The sequence below is a fragment of the Penicillium cataractarum genome, assembly GCF_028827025.1.
Source record: "Penicillium cataractarum strain IBT 29864 chromosome Unknown utg000009l, whole genome shotgun sequence".
NCBI lineage: Eukaryota > Fungi > Ascomycota > Eurotiomycetes > Eurotiales > Aspergillaceae > Penicillium > Penicillium cataractarum.
In genome coordinates, this window is record NW_026622745.1 from 2340740 (window position 1) to 2360071 (window position 19332).

At 50.5% G+C, this 19332-nt stretch overlaps 6 protein-coding genes across 6 annotated transcripts; 4 read left to right on the forward strand and 2 right to left on the reverse strand.

Annotated features, from left to right (window-relative positions):
* Nucleotides 1-5622: 5622 nt before the first annotated feature.
* Nucleotides 5623-6731, reverse strand: N7496_011445 (uncharacterized protein; the record flags this gene model as incomplete). Its single annotated transcript, XM_056704358.1, has 2 exons — nucleotides 5623-6357; nucleotides 6462-6731. 2 exons carry the CDS (start codon nucleotides 6729-6731, stop codon nucleotides 5623-5625), a joined length of 1005 nt encoding a protein of 334 aa, XP_056550318.1.
* Nucleotides 6732-7626: 895 nt separating this feature from the next.
* N7496_011446 (uncharacterized protein) lies at nucleotides 7627-9454 on the forward strand (the record flags this gene model as incomplete). The annotated part of the gene is made up of 5 exons (XM_056704359.1): nucleotides 7627-8007; nucleotides 8178-8300; nucleotides 8373-9020; nucleotides 9085-9214; nucleotides 9276-9454. The coding sequence occupies 5 exons, from the start codon at nucleotides 7627-7629 to the stop codon at nucleotides 9452-9454; spliced, it is 1461 nt and encodes a 486-aa protein (XP_056550319.1).
* A 1333-nt stretch (nucleotides 9455-10787) lies between these two features.
* Nucleotides 10788-11924, forward strand: N7496_011447 (PIG-Y family protein; the record flags this gene model as incomplete). The annotated part of the gene is made up of 1 exon (XM_056704360.1): nucleotides 10788-11924. The coding sequence occupies one exon, from the start codon at nucleotides 10788-10790 to the stop codon at nucleotides 11922-11924; it is 1137 nt and encodes a 378-aa protein (XP_056550320.1).
* A 392-nt stretch (nucleotides 11925-12316) lies between these two features.
* N7496_011448 (glutamine amidotransferase subunit DUG3) lies at nucleotides 12317-13638 on the reverse strand (the record flags this gene model as incomplete). The annotated part of the gene is made up of 4 exons (XM_056704361.1): nucleotides 12317-12588; nucleotides 12648-13377; nucleotides 13466-13561; nucleotides 13624-13638. 4 exons carry the CDS (start codon nucleotides 13636-13638, stop codon nucleotides 12317-12319), a joined length of 1113 nt encoding a protein of 370 aa, XP_056550321.1.
* Nucleotides 13639-14123: 485 nt separating this feature from the next.
* On the forward strand, nucleotides 14124-16992 carry N7496_011449 (dynamin-related GTPase MGM1; the record flags this gene model as incomplete). The annotated part of the gene is made up of 3 exons (XM_056704362.1): nucleotides 14124-14421; nucleotides 14478-16493; nucleotides 16556-16992. 3 exons carry the CDS (start codon nucleotides 14124-14126, stop codon nucleotides 16990-16992), a joined length of 2751 nt encoding a protein of 916 aa, XP_056550322.1.
* Nucleotides 16993-18032: 1040 nt separating this feature from the next.
* Nucleotides 18033-19219, forward strand: N7496_011450 (uncharacterized protein; the record flags this gene model as incomplete). The annotated part of the gene is made up of 2 exons (XM_056704363.1): nucleotides 18033-18666; nucleotides 18723-19219. 2 exons carry the CDS (start codon nucleotides 18033-18035, stop codon nucleotides 19217-19219), a joined length of 1131 nt encoding a protein of 376 aa, XP_056550323.1.
* Between the last annotated feature and the right edge of the window lie 113 nt (nucleotides 19220-19332).

The following is a 19332-nucleotide window of genomic DNA, read 5'->3' on the forward strand; positions in this document are numbered from 1 at the left end:
ATCAAGCTTTATTAAACGCCGCGATGAGCTTCGGTCTCGCTTCTCGCGAAGATACGATTACCAAAGAGCCCTAAACGAAGATCCGAAATCGATTCGGCAGTGGTTTACGACCGTACAGCGCACAATCGATGAGAAGGGTATACAACCGGAGGATATCTACAACTTTGATGAGACAGGCTTTGCAATGGGCCTTATATCTTCGCAGAAAGTAGTTACAAGAGCTGAATACTACGGTCGGAGGTCTCTTCTACAACCAGGAAATCGCGAATGGGTTACTGCGATCGAAGCAATCTGCGCAGATGGCTATTCACTACCGCCATGTATAGTCTTTAAAGGCAAAGTGGCTATTGCAGGATGGTTTAACGAAAATCTACCGAAAGACTGGCGAATCGAGGTCTCTGCCAACGGTTGGACTACCCATGAGATTGGCCTACGCTGGTTACAAAAGATCTTTATACCATATACGAATTCGCGCGTACGAGGTCGGTTTCGGCTATTGATTCTTGATGGTCATGGTAGCCACCTTACACCCCAATTCGACCGAATCTGCACAGAAAACGATATTATACCTCTTTGTATGCCTGCGCATTCATCGCATCTACTACAACCACTAGATGTTGGGTGTTTTGCAGTGGTTAAGCGCGCGTACGGTCGCTTCGTTAGCGATCTTGCGCGTAGAGGATATAACCATATCGACAAGCACGATTTCTTAGTGGATTACCAGCACGCGCGGCTAGAAACGTTCCAATCAACCAATCCCACTATCAAAAACAGCTTCGCAGCTAGCGGTCTAGTACCATTAGATGCTGAGAGAGTGCTTAACAAGCTTAATATCTCTCTACGAACTCCAACACCACCAAACAGCCGGCCGAGCAGCAGATCTAGCGAATTCACACCACAAACGCCTAGAACCGCTACTCAGCTATTTAAGCAAGCTTCTATGTTGAAAGATCTACTAAAACGGCGGTCAAATAGCCCTCCGAGCCCATCAAAAGAGATCCTAGACCAGATGATCAAGGGGTTCCAGCTCGCGCTTCACAGCGGTGCACTACTGGCAGAGGATAACGCGAATTTGCGCATAGCGAATGAGAAGATGGTCAAAAAGCGCAATCGGTCAACTAAGAAGATACCCTGCGAAGAGGGTTTAACCATTGAAGAGGCTATACAGCTAGCTACGCAGCTAAACCAGCCAGAGGAAGATGATGGGGTAGATTCGCATGCAGAGGTCGAATTGCCTAGTCAGCCAACTAGGCCAGCAGCTAGGGCTCCGCCTAGGTGTAGTGGATGCAGGGAGATTGGCCACAGGATTAATGTATGTAAAAATCGCTATATCTAGTTGAATTGATAGGTGTTGGTTGAGATAATCGATTTTGAAGTATCCCCATGGGGGTAGGTGATCCGGTCGGCCGTGTGATCCGGTCGGCCGTGGATTACGTTACCACTCGGATCTAAGTACTTTCTCCTAGAAAATACGTTTAGCACTACGCAATTATACATTTTGCATATTTACATCAACATTAATAGATCTACGCACCGATCCCCACGATCCGGTTCTCACTTCCCTGCTCTCGACTCCCAATCTCCCATGTGTCAAGCAAATCTTTACCGCTGCCATGTCAAAGCCTCATATTGACAGCTGGCAATGACCTCATCGACATCTCCCCACCACGCGTCCCTCAAGAAAGAAGTCAGGCGTTCAACCCTCCACACAAACCCTAAACTCTCTTCCAAGTTCCTCTGACTACAATCATCCGACTCCGTCTATTTCATTGGTGCACACCTGCAACTCGGTCGGCGTCTAATATATTATTACTCCCATCTTTCGCTCTCGACCCTGGCGAAATTAAGGCACGACCCCTTTACCCTGCCCTGATTTTCCCACACCACGTCAGTGGAGTCCGGAAATTAGATGGGGAGTTAATGATGTCTCGTCACTATTTTGTGTCAACTGTCAAAATTTAAGCAGGGATACTGTCTCCGAGTAGCCTCGGAGTTGCGACGTCATCGTGGAGATGGAGGCTTGGCTTTATTAATTTGATCACGGGGTTCTCTTGGCCGAGACCTGCGATGGACGGGGCGAGTCCTTTTGTGGCGTTGAATGTATTACTAACTATTATAGTTGTACCACCAACACACCCTCAACGAAGTGTGGACCTTTTATGGTAGGTTTGGTTATGGTCACGGTCGTCTGAGGCGGATAAATCTCTGTAGAGGTTCTTAGGACGGTGCTAGTCCTGTCGGTGTCTGCAACACGCAGTCACACGTCAGGATCGCAGGATCGCAGGATCAATCGGGGACAAGCTAGCCAGACTAACTAAGCTAACGGGCTATCTAATACCGAAAGAGGAAAGTGCAATGCCCACAAACTGTGGTTCGACTGGTCGCAAGTGCTAGTAGACACTATTCAGATCATAGTGGATCATATTGGATGCATCGCTTTCCTCCAGTATCTTCAGCCCTGGAGATCGTAGCTTGTCGAACTAACAATCGAATTGCGGTGAATAAGTCCTCGGCCACTCATGCTCATGATCCAACGGTAATAGGCGAACTCTGCCGCACAGACAACACCATGAACGGGGGAATAAGCATAACACCGGGAGACCGAAAGGCTTTTCCCTTCCTTACTCGTAGTAGCAAGAGGCAGGGAAGAGTACTCACCCCGCTCCTCCAGCTACAGGACTGCCCGTTATTGCCTTCCATATCTGGAAACAGAGAGATACTCTTCTAAACCCTAGTCACGTGACGCGATATGTCTAATTTCGTAAACAAGGATTTGTTCCAGTGTTGTATGGTGGCGGGAGAAAAAGTACAAAACTGTATGATCATGGGAACTTGGTAATTACAGCTTTGGGTATTCATGGGGTTTTGCTATACACCGATATAAGTCAACTTGGCGGCGATATCGTACGCAGCAGCACCCAAATACCCAGCTATCCCCAATCCAAAGAAAACTAGTACTGAAAGTGGTTTGATGTAAGTAATGACCCTCACTCCCAGATTCTCGAGGAAGAGCATGACAAAGCATATCGCCAGGAGTCTGGGTGTGGAGATCAAGATATTCTTCCGAGACCACTTTAGTTCAGAACGAAACCGCAGGATCGTCAATAAATGTGCGTCGAGGAGAATTCGGCTCAGGAGAACAAGGCCTAGAAAGTACGAAGGTGTGATCGAAAGACGAGGGTTCTTCGACAATGGCATTACACCCCAATGCACGCAAACGACAGCAAAGAATATAGGAGAGCTTAGAGAAATATAGCGAGGTGTCCTCTTTGCACCCCTCATTAATAAAATGAGCGACTATGAAAAGAAGAGGCGGTTAGAATAACGATCATAGAGTTTAGTATTGCTCTACAAACCTCTGACAAGATATGTATAACTGGGAGGCCAGCCGACCATGGGGGTGGAACGAGCCAAGTCAAGAACAAGCCGAGCCCTCCTATTATTACCGCAAGAAAAGCAGCATGCGTCCAAGATGTTTCAAATCGGCCTAGATCTTTGCTGTATTGTGCAAATGTTCCACGACGAACAGCTGCGCCAGGGGAAATATCGCGCTTCTCAAGCTTATCTAGGGTATAGCCGAGGAGCCCGTAAAGCATGAAGCCTCCAGCCAATAATAACAACGCGCGCGTGGAAGATAAGCCCGAATCTTTCGCATTCCATGACCAGATGGCGCATAATATGATAGAAGCCAGGAAAATCAAGCGTTGAGACACGACGTTATGAAATTTTCGAATGAGAGCACGGTTGAATGTTAAGACGACAGCAAAGGCATCAATAACCACCGTGAATCCAAGCCCAAACCAGATATCAATAGCAATCTGTTGTGACGAACTTTCAACATTGGCCTTCTTGGCGCGGTCAATATGTCTGGATATTGTTGCCCTCAATGGTGAACTCAGCTTAGGCTCGGAGGAGATGCTTACGGCCAGAGTGTTGAAGTAGACGGGTACGGCCGCCAATTTGCTGGCCAAAATAAGCCAGAGAATAAATTGAATTATGGCTATGATCTCAAGAAGCCAAAAGACCAAAACTCGACGGTCTTTTAGGTTGGTGAGTGTCAGCGTATCATTTACCAATGGCCGCATAATGCCAACTTTCGTGTCAGCGGGTGACTTCATTGCAGAGCGAATAGATTTCTTCAGGTTTGAGAATTTGAAAGTAGACTGAGGAGGCTTATAGACTTAGTAAGGATCTTTTAAAGCCTTTATCAAGTAAGGGGCAAGTAATCTACACATAAACACATGCTAGGGAGATATGAGTGCTTAATATCAATGAGTTCTATTTAATACGTTGTCAAGATCGGAAATTGATCGTCTATAAACTCCTAAAGGCCAGACCATTCTGTGTAGACACAACTACAGTATTGTTGTTCTTAGGGCGTATTGTAATCGTTCTGTAATGATACATAGAATCCGTTAGAACAGATTGGTAGATTTGAAAATCAGGCAGGATCGTCCACCCGTTTCCCGCGTACGGATGATCGGCCGCTATAATTTATAGAAGTCGGTGTGATTTCCTCCTAGGCCCATAAACTCTGTACTTCACAACAAGGTTTAAGGATTTACTAGCGTACTATCAAAGCGCAAATAAGTACTAATAATCTACTTCGGGTGTCACTAGGCGCGCGAGATATCACTAATAGAATAGGACTCACGTCTACTAGTCTTATAAGCTAGACAAGCAATTGATAATGAATAAACTGACCTACGGCTCATTAAAAAACCAACAAGATATAAAACGAAGGACATTCACATGCAAATTTCCTTTTATCTATTCTGTCTCACGCTTTCCTGTTTCTACGAGGTTAAGTGTTTTCAATTCTCGCAAAGTCAAAAACAAGACTGCAGACCAAAGAATGCGACCATTTTTCATTTTTACGATGCTTATTCCAGCCTTAATAGGCTAAAAGGTCGGAGAAGACAACTCAAATAGGCTAGCTGAGCCAAAGCATGATGATCATGATGATCACGATGATCCTAAAGCTGCCATTGCTAGGATTCCCGAGATTCAGGATATCGATGAAGCTAAGAGGGTAATCACGAAACAATTCTTACTGTCAGGCTTGCCTTCCAACTTGACCAGATATGGACACTAAAGGCAGCGTTAAACCCTCCATAGTGAGGCAACTGAGGGATAGAGGAGGGATGGAGGATGGAAGTTGCCAGGTTGCTTACGGGTGCTGGTTTGCTTAGGTTGCATGGAGCCTTCTAGTCGTTCCTGCCTCCAGAGGCTTTGTATGAGTACAATTAGAGGTACAATATCAGGTACCAGTAATACGTATAGTACTGACGCGTAATTTACGCGGTACCATATTGGGATCATCTAATCACGTGATTATGGTTTGAAAGTGTCTCGAGATATAGAAGGCAAAAATGGGCGGCACTGTAGTTTATTCTGTTAAAGAACTAAATAACTAGTCCAGGACACCATCCTCGATAGATCTACCCACGACCACTAGTGCAGATTGCATAGGATCGCAGATCTTGGAAAACTATTTCCCCACCACCCATCACGTAGGATTATGAAGAAGATCATACAGTAGGACATAATCACGAACACGTACTGTTCGACTGTACCTCCAGATCAAGGTGGAATCATTGCAAAGCTCAATGTTAACCCCGCTCAATTAAACCAACTATCATCCAGCTCATTAATCTCCATCAAACTATCACCCTCCAACTGATGTAGATCCCCCGCCGTCTCGCCAAAGTTCTCATTCTCCATAAACAAATCATCAAAGCTAGACTCGCCCGGTCCCATCATATCCTCCATCCCAGTGCCCGGGTCGGGGAATGCATTAGCACCCTCCGTCTTACCCAGCTCCATGTCGAATGCACCCCCGCCTGCGGGGGCCGCGGTCGCATTGTCGGTCGGTGGTAGGGAGGTAGCGGGATTATCAGTGCCGGTCGTGGTGCTGCCAAAGCCAGTCCCGGATAGGAAGGCCTGGTTGCCCATATCATCGTTGCCAAAGTCGTAATTCAGGTCGAACGAGTTGGTCGCTCCGCTCTCGTCGAGAACCGTGTCGAATTGAATGCCTTCGGTTCCGGGGAATGTTTGGTCCGTCACTGCTAGTCCTCCCGTGTCTTTTTCTTCCGTCTTGAGTAGGGGTTCGCTGGGTTGTGGTGCGGGGATAGCTTCTGTTGGTAGTGAAAGACCTGCCATCGCGCTTTCGTCCGAGGGTGGTTCCACCTTGAGAGGTCGCGAAGCTAGATCTGTCTGCTCGAGAGTTGACGGTTGTAGATCTGGCTCTATTTTCTGCTTGATTTCACTCATGGATACATCCTCGGCGGGCTGAGGCACGACCTCGCGTGCCTTGATTGCTTCGTAGTCCTTTTCCAGGAAGGCCTTTGCGATGAACTGTGGACAGTTAGCGGGGATGGTCTAGGAGACAAACCGGAAATCTCCAAAGGCGCATTTTTCATAGCTCCATCGATTCGCCCGAGTATCCAATCTGCACTCACAATTTGTTCGGAGAGGTTGTCTAGCGCGTTCTGGAAGCCATCGTAGTATACGGGGATGGAGCGTTGGATGTGTGTGCTAGCGGCCATGGAATTCGATTTGCGAAACAACCGGCCCGTATCTATGAGCTGAGTTTCATTGTCAGTAGCACGTTCGGCAGTGGCAGAGTCGCGTGGATCCATTTTGGGCGCGGAGGAAGGCAGCTGTACCGTTCGCTCCACGAGGGCAGAAAGCTCGGCGAGGGAGTCTGGGTTGGCGAAGCTTGTGGTCATGATGATGGTCATAGATAATTATAGACTATTGAGGAATTTAGGTATTGTAAAGAGGGGGTATGGGGCAGGGTGATCGGGTGGTACTGAGGTTGTACACAGCTTCGATCACTTTTGGGTTCGACAGCGAAAGTCGGGAGGCTAAACCCATTAGGGGCGGGTTCCCCCCTCTCTCTACTCCTCCTGAGTCGTGACTGGCTTGGGTCTGCCTTTGACTGACCCTCACCTCATCGGCATCTTCGACCTTCGACTTATTTCCTCCTTTTACAACTCTCCCCCCATCTCTTATTCTTTTTTCTTTTTTGCTCCATCGTCTCGTTTTTTTCTTTCTTCTGGGTTCTGTCGCTCGCGACCCGTCGGACTTATTTCCTTGTGTGTTTGGCCAGCTTTCTTAGCTTTTCTTACTGTTGTTTGTTGGTTTCTCTGGGGTTTCTCCCATCCGTCTCGACTCTGTGCAGCTTAAGCGCTTGGCTCTGTCCCTGCTGTTCACCCCCCTCTGCGACCTACGATACCCTCCTATCGATATTCCTGCCTATACTCCAAAGATTTATCTCGCAAAACCCGATTTATATTTGGAAAAAGCTGTCGGATCATCTACGATTTGCCTCTGAATTCATTGCTCTTTGTTTGGACCCATTCAAAGACCATTGATCTCAAAAAAAAGCCCCGCGATCAACACCTGTCCCCCTCTGCACCAGCTGTATAGTTATCGGACTAGCTTCTAACAGCGACATTGATCTTCTGCTCTGTATTTGCTCCTCGCCATTGAATCCGTGTCGACCTGCCCTGACGCTCTTGACAGCCTGGTCATTGTTGGTTACCCGCTGCTTTTAAGCATTCTTTGGAACATTCGCGATCGCCTCTTCCCTATCCCAACTTCGTCAGACGCCTATACACGATGGCCGAGAACGCTCCCGCTCCCACCCCTTCTTCGTTGCCTTCGGCACCTCAGCCTGCTGCTGCTACTCAGAACCAGCAGTACGACGGCGCCCAAGGCAATGGCCAGACCAACCCCTCCCATATGCCCCCGCCTCCACGCCCCCCCGTGGTGATTCCCCAGAATACCAACCCGATCCCGACTGCCATCTCGTCGCCTCTGTCTGGCAATATGATGTCTCCCACTAGCGCCGGTGGTTACGTGCGCCGGGCTGCCCCCGAACCCAACAAGAGAGCTCTCTACGTCGGTGGTCTGGACCCCCGCGTCACGGAGGATATTTTGAAGCAGATTTTTGAGACCACTGGCCACGTGGTTAGCGTTAAGATTATCCCCGACAAGAATGTGAGTTGGCTCTGAACCCTGAACTACCCCGTGACATCAACAGCCTTTCCCCCTCGAAGCCCCCCGAGGCTCCTTCCTCTTTTGTGTTTTCTACCAACCCGAAACTTTCGGTCCAGCGAAAACATTTTTGTGTCTTTTCTAATGAAGGCCTCTTATACCACGACCAACAGACACTGATGTCGTCTCAACAGTTCAACAGCAAGGGTTACAACTACGGCTTCGTTGAGTTCGATGATCCTGGTGCTGCTGAACGCGCCATGCAGACTCTCAACGGCCGCCGCATCCATCAGTCGGTAAGTTTCCTCTGACTGAGAAGGGAGGCGATAAGGTCTTGTTGAATGTACTGACGGTGCTACTCTTCTCAGGAAATCCGCGTCAACTGGGCCTACCAGTCCAACAGTACCAGCAAGGAGGATACCTCCAACCACTTCCACATCTTCGTTGGTGACCTGAGCAACGAGGTGAATGATGAGGTCCTGACTCAGGCCTTCTCTGCCTTTGGTTCCGTCTCCGAGGCTCGCGTGATGTGGGACATGAAGACTGGTCGCTCCCGTGGTTACGGCTTCGTTGCCTTCCGGGACCGCGCCGATGCCGACAAGGCTCTGAACTCGATGGATGGCGAGTGGCTCGGCTCTCGCGCTATCCGCTGCAACTGGGCCAACCAGAAGGGACAGCCCTCGATCTCTCAGCAGCAGGCCATGGCCGCCATGGGCATGACCCCGACCACTCCCTTCGGTCACCACCACTTCCCTACCCAAGGCATCCAGAGCTACGAGATGGTCGTGCAGCAGACCCCACAGTGGCAGACTACCTGCTACGTCGGCAACCTCACCCCTTACACCTCTCAGGGTGACCTCGTACCCCTGTTCCAGAACTTCGGATATGTCCTTGAGACTCGTCTCCAGGCTGACCGTGGCTTCGCCTTTGTCAAGATGGACACGCACGAGAATGCCGCCATGGCTATTTGCCAGCTGAATGGCTACCAGGTCAATGGCCGTCCTCTCAAGTGCAGCGTATGTTCCCTCTGTCCCAAAGCTTTCCTGTTTTTTCTAAATTTACTAACTCCGAACTTATCAGTGGGGCAAGGACCGACCTCCCACCGGCCAGTTTGACAACTTCTCCCCGCAGCAGGCCGCTGCTCCTCCCTTCAACAACGGCCCGGGCTTCTTCCCCCAGTACGGAGGTCCGGCCAACCCCATGAATCAAGGTAGGCATCCTTTTTCTTATCTGTGTATTTCCCACCTTTCTCACTGACTGAAGAGGCGTAGGTCCTGCCCCTGCTGGCCGAGGCTGGGACCAACAAGGCAACAACTTTGGTGGCCCCGGTATGCCTGCCCAGGGCTATGCTCAAGGGAACGCCGGCGGCTACGGTCGTGGCCAGCCCATGTCCCCGTCTGGTAACTGGGACCAGTCCAACAACAACTTCAACGGAGCCTACCAGGCGTAGATTCTCCCATGACTGCCCCCTAGGAAATGGATACTCGTGTCTTTCATGAGGAACCGTTTCATCTCGACATTGGACTTTGGCTGGATCACACCTCCCAGTCGTTGTGGTCCTCAAGTACTTCCCCCTCTCTCCTTCCACTCCTACCACCTCCTCATTCCACCCATCTCTCCCATTCCCATCTGCTCTTCATTTTCTTTCTAAATTGCCTGTTTAAGTGGATTACCAAGCGATCAAACTGCTTTTGTCTTGAAATGGAATTTGTGTGTTGTGCACCGAATACCCCAAATCCACTTTGTTGGTTCGATCTTTTCTTCCTGATCTCGTCTTATTTTACTCTGTCTTGCCTTCGCATCCCGTGTGAGCATGCATGAACTGGTCCTAGGGCCTGTCCTTGAACTGTTCGCTCGTGATGCTTCCAAAATAAAAGCGACCTCCCTACTCCTATCCTCCTGGTTGTGCGTCCCTGGACTTGGTCTTTATTTGTTTTCGTCAATTCTTTCGTTTAGCTTCTATTGCATTTTTTTCCCCAGTACATGAACTGTGCTGTATCAAATCTGCTTCTCAACATCTGTCATTTCTGGTTTATTCCACTTTTTTCTAGGCCATACTTTTGCTGGATACTGCTCATTTTCTCTCTCGCTACTCTAAAAGATACTCTCATCGGGGTTTTGGTTTTATCTCCTGCCATGGGTCGTTTCTTCGCTTCCCTTTCTCGGTTATCAATGTGTTTTTCTTTTCGCGAGCTCCCGTCTTTCCTCGTCCTCCTTGCAAGTATCCGTATATGCCGTGATGAATTTCCTTGTGTGACCTGACACTATGAATTAGTCTATGATCTATTCTTTCTGCTATGTCTCTCATACCTGCTGGCGTTCTAGCCGATATACCAATTTGCTTTCGTCACGGGGTTTTTTAGACTCTTGCCAATTGCTCTTTGTCCAACATATCCCGCTTTCATGCATGGTGCCCGTTGTGGTGTTACCCAATCTGTAGGTAGCCAATTCCAACTAATATTGGGCTCATATCAGGGAGTACCAATTAGAATTACAGTGCTTGCAAAACGGAGACTCTATGGTATTTTTTCCATGTAATTTTGGAAATATGGTGGGCTGTCGTTGATTTCCCCCCAGTGGCTAGTCACTATGGCGCTAAATGTTACTGCCTGACCCCCAAGGCCCCAATTAGCTCCTGGCGCATCTCCGTAGGCCCTTCGCCTCGAGTGTAAACCCCCAAACAACCAACGCGCAGACAACGCTCCCCTTGGTCCACTTTCCTAATGCTGGGGGACTAAACACCGTGGAGCTGAGGTGCTAGCTCTCGGTTTCCACCCGTGCCAATGGACGATGGCGCAAGCAGCAATGCGGAATTCCCAACCGTCGACAGACTACCCAATCGCACGCGATCTGGCAGCGCAAGCAACGGCCACAGACGAAGCCTATCCGGCTCTTTACTCTCCAGACTCTCCTTTCTACGCATGAGCCAGGCATCCGCGCAATCGGGCACAAAATCCGACACCATGGAGCAGGATGGGGACAACGAGGACTTCCCACCTGCCATGCCGCACTTGAGCAGCGAGGCTACAACGGGCGCCAGGGCGATGTCGGCGGTGATACAGCAGCAGCGCAAAACACGGCGGCGGCGGGGGTCACTACGGAAGACCGCGCTACTAGGAACGAGGCTCGAGTCGCGCGAGAAGCGGGCTGCATCCAAGTCTGCCGATGCGACGACTCCTCGATACATGGCCGAGACGCCACGGTCCCCGAAGGACCAGTCCTCTCCTGCAGCTAATGGCTTCGGGTCCCGCGAGAGCCTCGACTACGACGCTGAAGACACGCAGCCGAGCTGGTTCCGCGCGAGTACAGCACAGAAGATTCTCCGTTCCTCCGTAGCCCGTCGCCGACAGGGTCTCGCACCGCATAACCTCCTTGGCGGCGAAGAAACCGGCACCGACGACGAGGAACTCGTCTCCTTCCCGCGTATAAACACGACAAATAATACATCCACCAGCACGGGCTCGTCAAAAATCACACCCCCGACAGCCTTACACATCTCTACACAATCCGATTACTCGTCCTACCCCCTCCCTACAGACCTCCCGACAGATACGCCCTATCGAACCGTGCACCGCGCCAAATCCTCGCCCCTGGCAACACACTCGGTGGAAATGAAAAATAATGCTGATACCTGGGACTACTCCGAGACTGAATGGTGGGGGTGGATTATACTCATTGTGACATGGCTGGTATTTGTCGTTGGGATGGGCAGTTGCTTCGAAGTCTGGAGTTGGGCATGGGATGTAGGCGAGACGCCGTATGCGCCGCCGGAGTTGGAAGATGATCCTACCTTGCCGATTGTCGGGTATTATCCTGCGCTTATTATACTTACGGCTGTTATGTCGTGGGTTTGGGTTGTTGTGGCTTGGGTGGGGATGAAGTACTTTAAACATGCTAATATATCTGGGGATGATAGTTGAGGGTCAGGGTATCCTTTAATCAAGCTATGGAAAGGCTGTATTCAAATTTTACTTGTACACTATTGCCTTTATTATTTCGCCAAGGTGAATACCTACTTGGATATTCAGTTGGGAGTATACCAAGATTTTGTATAGCTAGGTTTTCATAAGCTGTCACAGCCTCGTGCCAAATCTAGGCCAACCATGCAAGCTCGAACCGGCGAAAGTCAGTTGACCAACTCGAAACAGCAAAGGCCAATGCCTAACAAACTCCGTATGCGGATTGAGTATCAATTTGCCCCGAAAAAAGAAATCACTTCGACGCCAAAAGAGAAAAAGTTGCTTCCAATGCCAACAGAAACAGCTCTTGAAATGAGAGTGCTACCACAAACTACCGCATCCAAGGATCTCACTTAGTGCGTTGCCGCACACCTGGCGGTGTGCCCGAGCCGGGGATCCTCCAGACTAGGCCCGTTGTTTGCAGAAGGCGCACACTTCTCTGCCGCATTCTGAGGGGGCACGGTGGTACCAGGCGCGGTGCTGACCAGGCCCTTGGAGACTGCGTAGCAAGAGGAGCGGTCCTGGTTGAGATCTTCTCCGTAGAATTCATCCAAGATTGGGTGCAACAGGACAGTCTGCTTGTGGATTGTCACGACAGAGTTGGTCGGTACCTGGACCCAGTTGTCTATCACACAATGTTAGTTTTCAGGTATATTGACGGGTATAGCAAGGCGGGCATCTCACGTCTTTCAAAAGTAATCGGCTCACTAGCCACCAGCACGATATCAGCGCCTTTATCATGACGCTCCATCTTGAAATGACCCTTGGTCTTCCCCTCCTTCCACTTAGTCCCAGAGGAGAAGTACAAGCTCGCAGGCTCATCCGTCTTGCTGCTGATATACCTCGTGCAGACAACGGTATGGCCATCCGTCACCGCAAAATTGAGCAGGCTACGCGTCTCAACGGCAACATTGTGCTTAGCTGGAACCTCACGAACCAGCTCATTGATCCTAGCAATAGTCTTCATCATGACTTTGCGCAGCAACGCCTGTCCGAAGCCCTCGGGACCAGGGTCAGAGCTCGGGTTGGCGCCCTCCTTCTCGAGGAGATCAAGGAATAGAGCAAAGGCCCACTCGCTGTCAGTGCCGCCCTTGACGCCCAAGTACCACTTGTCGGCGAGGGACTCGCCCAGGGCACGCTTGATGTAGTTCCACCCGCCGATGTTGCCATTGTGCATCCACATGAGGGTGTTGTGCTGGAATGGATGGCAGTTGTTGTCTGCGAGAGCACCCTCCGTGGTGGCGCGGACATGGGCAAAGATTAGATTCGAGCATGTCTTGGACGCGAGACGTTCCAGGTTCTCGCAGTTCCATGCTGGCAGTGTTGATGTAAAGATGCAAGGCTCTGGTCCCAGCTTGGGGTCAGTGTAGAAGCCTACTCCAAAGCCATCCCCATTTACAGGGCGTCGGTTGTCCTGGGGATTTTGTTAGTTGAGGTGTAGGTTCGGGTAGCTAGCTAGCTAGCTAGCTACGGGTGCGTTCCTTGAGTCAGTCTGGACATACCAATCTTAGTCGGGAGTCGTAGGATTGTGTGAGGATGGAATGGCTGGGCTCTGTGACAAGCTTGCTGAGACGAATCTCGTTCCGGCCCTTGTAGATCTGTTGATATCTGTTATTTTCCTAGCTCCGAGATCGCCCAGCCCGATCAAGCTTCGACTCACGAGGAAACGGCACATGCTGGGCCTTGTATTTGTCGGCTAGTATGTTGTTTGTGTCCCAAGTTTGAAGAAAGTCTCTGTCAGAAGCTTCTAGGATTACTTTTAGGGAGCTCTGCAAGAGACTAGGTCGCAATGCTCAGCCTTTAGTGTTGATCAAGCGGCCGGTCAATGGATAGGTGTTGTATCGGTGAAGAGTCACCGACTATCGGGGAGCAAGCTGGTGGTTCTTTCAACACAATCGCCAACCTTGAAAAATGCAATTGACAAAGTAAAAAATAAAGATACAATAACAAAGAGATTCCTTGCAAATATTTCTTGAGTCAAAAATTCCTCCTTTTCAACCAGCTCACTTCCCTTGCACAGCACGTCATCTGTAGACCACGTGACTGGGATTACGGGAGACCAAGCGGCCACTCGCGCAAGTCACGTTGATGTCAGTGGCCGATCTTCACTTCTTCTACTTTTGCTTCAACACTCCTCTTGCATGCGATCCAGCGACAGCCATGAGTGGGAGGATTCTCTCCCACAGACTTGTTCCGCTTGCGCGGGCTGGCCTGGCACGCCATCTTCATAATGCAGGCGCCCGAACCGGGGGTCTTCTACGTGCTGATGGTGGTGCCGCCTTGAGGGGACGCGCCTGGCCCATCGGCTCAAATGGTATTCACAATAATGTTCCTGCTGTTCGATCAATCTCATTTGCTCGCATGCTGCCAAAGTTGGCCCTCAAGCTTGTCCGTCTTCCAGCTATGTTTGGTGGAGCGACGATTGCGGGAGTCGCATATTTACAGTATCAAGCAACTCGTACGTTCTTCGTCCGGGTATTTTTAGATATGTGGTTACTAACTCATCGGATATAGAGGCTGGGAATTATGCAGTCGATATGATAAAAGTATTTGGGGAAACTGCCGGCAATACGGCATCGGGCATCTTCCAGGGACTTCAGGATGTGGCGGAACAAACACAGCGTGGATGGGAGAAGACAACGGAGGATGTGGATCTCCCTGAGTGGTTGCAGAAGATTCTGCGTCTCGATGAAGAATCAAAGTCTCAGAAGGAGGGTCCCGGTGGAGGCGGCAAGGAGCCAAAGGAAGGTCGAGCAGTAGGAGCTGCGGCTGCTACTGGTGCTGCCTTTGGTTACGACCAGTCGAGCGAGGAGGACTCACGAGCTGAAAAAGAGATCGCCGAAGACGATCAGATGATGGTCCTTACCCGGAAAATGATTGAGATCCGGAACATTCTTCAATCGGTTGGCCAGTCCGGAACATTGACTCTGCCTTCCATTGTGGTCATCGGATCCCAATCTTCAGGCAAGAGCTCGGTATTGGAAGCCATCGTCGGACACGAGTTCTTGCCAAAGGGCTCGAATATGGTCACTCGTCGCCCGATCGAACTCACCTTAGTCAACACCCCTAATGCCCAGGCTGAATATGGCGAATTCCCTGCTCTCGGCCTCGGCAAGATTACGGACTTCTCTTCGATTCAGCGTACCTTGACCGACCTGAACCTTGCCGTCCCAGAAAAGGAATGTGTCTCGGACGATCCTATTCAATTAACAATCTATTCCCCGAACGTTCCCGACCTCTCTATGATTGATCTCCCGGGTTATATTCAAGTGGCAGGCCACGATCAGCCCCCGGAGCTCAAGCAAAAGATTGCCGATCTTTGCGACAAATATATCCAAGCTCCCAACATTATTCTGGCCATCTCGGCAGCTGATGTTGATCTCGCAAACTCGACCGCACTGCGCTCCAGTCGGCGCGTAGATCCCCGTGGCGAGCGAACAATTGGAGTGATCACAAAGATGGATCTCGTTGCTCCGGAGCGAGGCCACGATGTCCTCACTGATAAGAAGTACCCTCTCCGTCTAGGGTACGTGGGTGTCGTGAGCCGCATCCCTCAGACAAATGCCCTCTTTTCCCGAGGATCTGGAAACATTACCAGTGCTATTCTAAAGAACGAGAATGCTTACTTCTCGGCCCACCCATCCGAATTTGGACTCCACTCAGATACTTCCGTCGGCGTTACGACTCTGAGAAAGAAGTTGATGCATGTCCTTGAGCAGACCATGGCATCTAGCCTCTCGGGAACCAGAGACGCTATCAGCCAGGAGCTTGAGGAAGCTACATATGAGTTCAAGGTGCAATACAATGACCGGCCCCTGAGTGCCGAGTCATATCTCGCTGAGAGCCTGGATAGCTTCAAGCATTCTTTCAAGGCATTTGCCGAGGCATTCGGTCGGCCGCAAGTTCGTGAGATGCTCAAGGCTCAACTGGACCAGCGGGTTATGGATATCCTGGCCCAGCGTTATTGGAACAAGCCCATTGAGGATCTGACTCCAAGACAACCTGAAATAGACCCTCTCAAGGATCTGCCAAAGGCCGATCCTGACTCGCTGTACTGGCACCGGAAGCTTGATGCTTCCAGTTCTTCTTTGACAAAGCTCGGCATTGGCAGACTTGCCACTACTGTAGTTGCCAGTGCTCTGCAGAACCACGTGGACCAGCTCCTTGCTTCTTCCACATTCGCTTCTCACCCAGGAGCGCACAAGCAGATCACGGATGCTTGCAATAGCATTCTAAATGACCGGTTCTTCAGCACAAGTGACCAGGTTGAGAACTGCATCAAACCATATAAGTTCGAAATTGAACTTGAGGACTCGGAGTGGGCCAAGGGCAGGGAAAACGCGAGCAGGGTGTTGAAGGAAGAACTCCGTGCTTGCGAGTCAGCTACAAAGCATATGGAGGATCAGATTGGAAAGCGTAAGATGAAGGATGTGATGTCATTCATTGACAAGGTTCTCAAGGGCGATGTGGTCCTGGAGGGCAACGGTTCGGGCGGCGCTGGTGGTTTCAGTGCCGACTTGCTAGCAAGAGGTAAGCAAACCTACCCCGACTGCATGATACGCTTGAATTTGAGACTAATCATTTCCCTACAGGCCGAGAGGGCGTCTTTCTCCGTGATCGAGCGGATCTCATCAGAATGAGACTCATGGCCGTTCGATCCAAGCAATGTGCCACGCAAAAGAACAAATACTACTGCCCAGAGGTCTTCCTCGATGTCGTCGCCGACAAACTCACTTCAACGGCAGTGCTGTTCCTCAACGTGGAACTTCTCTCCGAATTCTACTACAACTTCCCCCGCGAGCTCGATGCACGACTCGGCCGTCACCTTTCCGATGCTGAGATCGAGCGTTTCGCTCGCGAAGACCCGCGCGTCCGTCGTCACCTCGACATTATCCGCAAGAAGGAGCTTCTCGAGTTGGCCCTGCAGAAGATTGAAGGCATCCGCCAGCTAGACGGTCGCAGCATGCACCGGAAAGCGGATCGTGCGCAAGCCGCCAAGGATACTCGCAGTCGCTGGAACATCTTCTGATGAATTTCTTGTCATGACTTGTCTATTCATTATATCTTGCCCCCTTTCTGTTTACCCTGTTTGATACCTCTTCTATCCCTGGCCTTTGTAATTGTGATACCTTTCTCTCCTCCCTCGCTTTCTCACAGCAACATACTTTGCTATCCCTCCTTGATTTGAGTCTACCTACTGGTCTCCGCTCTAATCGTCTCCTTGTCTCTAGACGGCCTTGGGTCTCGGCGCTTGTACATATTCTACCCTCTTTCAATATAACCTGTCAAAACACCCTTTGCGATGGTCGAACCAATTTAGACAGCGTAGGTAACTCGAGATGGATGTGCAAGCTACCTAGTCGAAAACAAACGTCCAGTCAAAACCACACGCTGGTGGCCAAGACCTTGAGCGGGCTCGCGATGACCTGCGCTTCCATGGTGTCAAGTGTGCCACTGGTACTCAGGCTTCTTTCCTGCAAATCTTCGAGGGTGAGAAATTGGATGAGCTGAAAATACCGTTTCTGCCTAGGGATTCATAAACTCTGGAATATGGCATGGCCTCGGGCACGACGGGTGAGAAGATATCTACATGACTCGTAAGCTGCGTACTCATTACCTCCCTAATATCGACTGGCATGTGACGCTATGGATTGCACTGGCCTTTGATAGAAGGATCCTGAAGTTAGTACCTCGCCAACGACGTATCGACTCGTCGCGGGTCTGCCTGCACCGTTGCCTACCTGCTATTGGGATGGCTCTAGAATGCTCCTTGTTTATCTCTCCTCTCCTCTCCTCATTTCCTTTCGTCTATATAAATCCCCTCCTCTCGTCAACTCCTCTTCTTTCTTCAACTCCTTTTCTTTCTTCAACCTCTCTCCTCCATCTGCATTCTCTTCTCCATCCCCACCCCGGGATTTCTTCTGCGCTTTCAAATCCCTGTCTCAAGCCACCAGCGTCCTGCAGACCGCAGCGAAATCGTCAAGCCCACGTCAGTTCTGATACCCTTGACTCAAATCCTCATCTCATATCAATCTGACACTTATTTCAGCAGATCTCTACTCAATAGCTATGGCGGAACGTCTTCTACCCAAGGTCCCTCCCCCTAGGGGCCTGGAAGACCTCCCACCCGAGCTCCTTCAGAACATCCTGATCGAGCTCGATAGCTATTCGATCAAATCGGCTGTTCTATCGGGTGCTGCATTTAACCGTGCTCTCAAGGACCGAGAAGGCTATCTGTCACCCCGTTTCATTCAGCGCCAGATCCCGGCCGACCTGATGCACGCTGCCTTGGCCGTGTATTTCACCATCGGCGCACGGAAGTGGCCGACAAAAGACATCGCGCAATTTCCCGTCAATTACTTCACCCTCGACGAAAGCTACTTCGAGGGTCCGTTGACCCTGTCACTATCGCAAGCAGTCAAAATGGCCGAGCTACATAAGGTCGTTGAATTTCTCGGCAACAAGCTGGCATCTGATGCTTTGGCCTTGATGAACTTCGATCATCTTCGGCCTGTGCAACCCCCGACATCGACAGAGTTCAATCGGATTTATCGCGCACTGTACCGGGTCGAAGTTCATCGTAACATTTGCCCAGAAGGTGTCGTTTGGCCCCCTAATGGAGCCAAGTTTCCCTCTTTCTCCCCCTGGGAGAATGAACAAGTCGCCTGCGTCTACCAGGCCCTGCGGAAGATTGTCTACCCTGGTAAGCCGCACCTCCCACATCTGATTTGAATCTCTGCTAACTATCACTTCTTAAAGCCGTGGAACAGCTCATGGGCGAAGGTTCCCCCGAGCCACAGGAGCGTAACATGGAGCAGCAGACATACGCAAACGCTACCAACCAGATCTATCTGGGCCTGTCTCACGTCAAACGCCACGCGGAGGCTACGGCTGTTTTGGCTCGAAACAGCCTTGGTTTACAGAGAGACATAGCCAAGGGTGGGCTTTTCGATTATTTCCTCAGATACGCCCTCCAACCCTGGATGCGGGATGTGGGAGATCGTCAGATCGATGGCGCAGAGGGTGAGATGGCTTTCGAGCCATGGTATTCCGATCCAGATTCGGGACCCGAAGATATCTGGGCGCTGGGCCCATTTGGGCGAGAAACTAAGCAACACTGTCGACAATCCCACTCGCGTTTTGCTCCGGAGATGGGGATATGTCATGTGGGACCGATGGCGGCTCCTCGAAATGGAAATTATGGACCGGCCATTCGACGTCTAGGCAGATACAAGGTTGTCGCCCTGCCATGGTGAACGAGAATCATGGTGGTGGACAGCTGAACCACCACAAACTAACTAGGCAGAAGCAGAGTGATCTCACTACCTGTACTCTTCTCCACTTGTCTCATTAATTTAAGGCATAATTT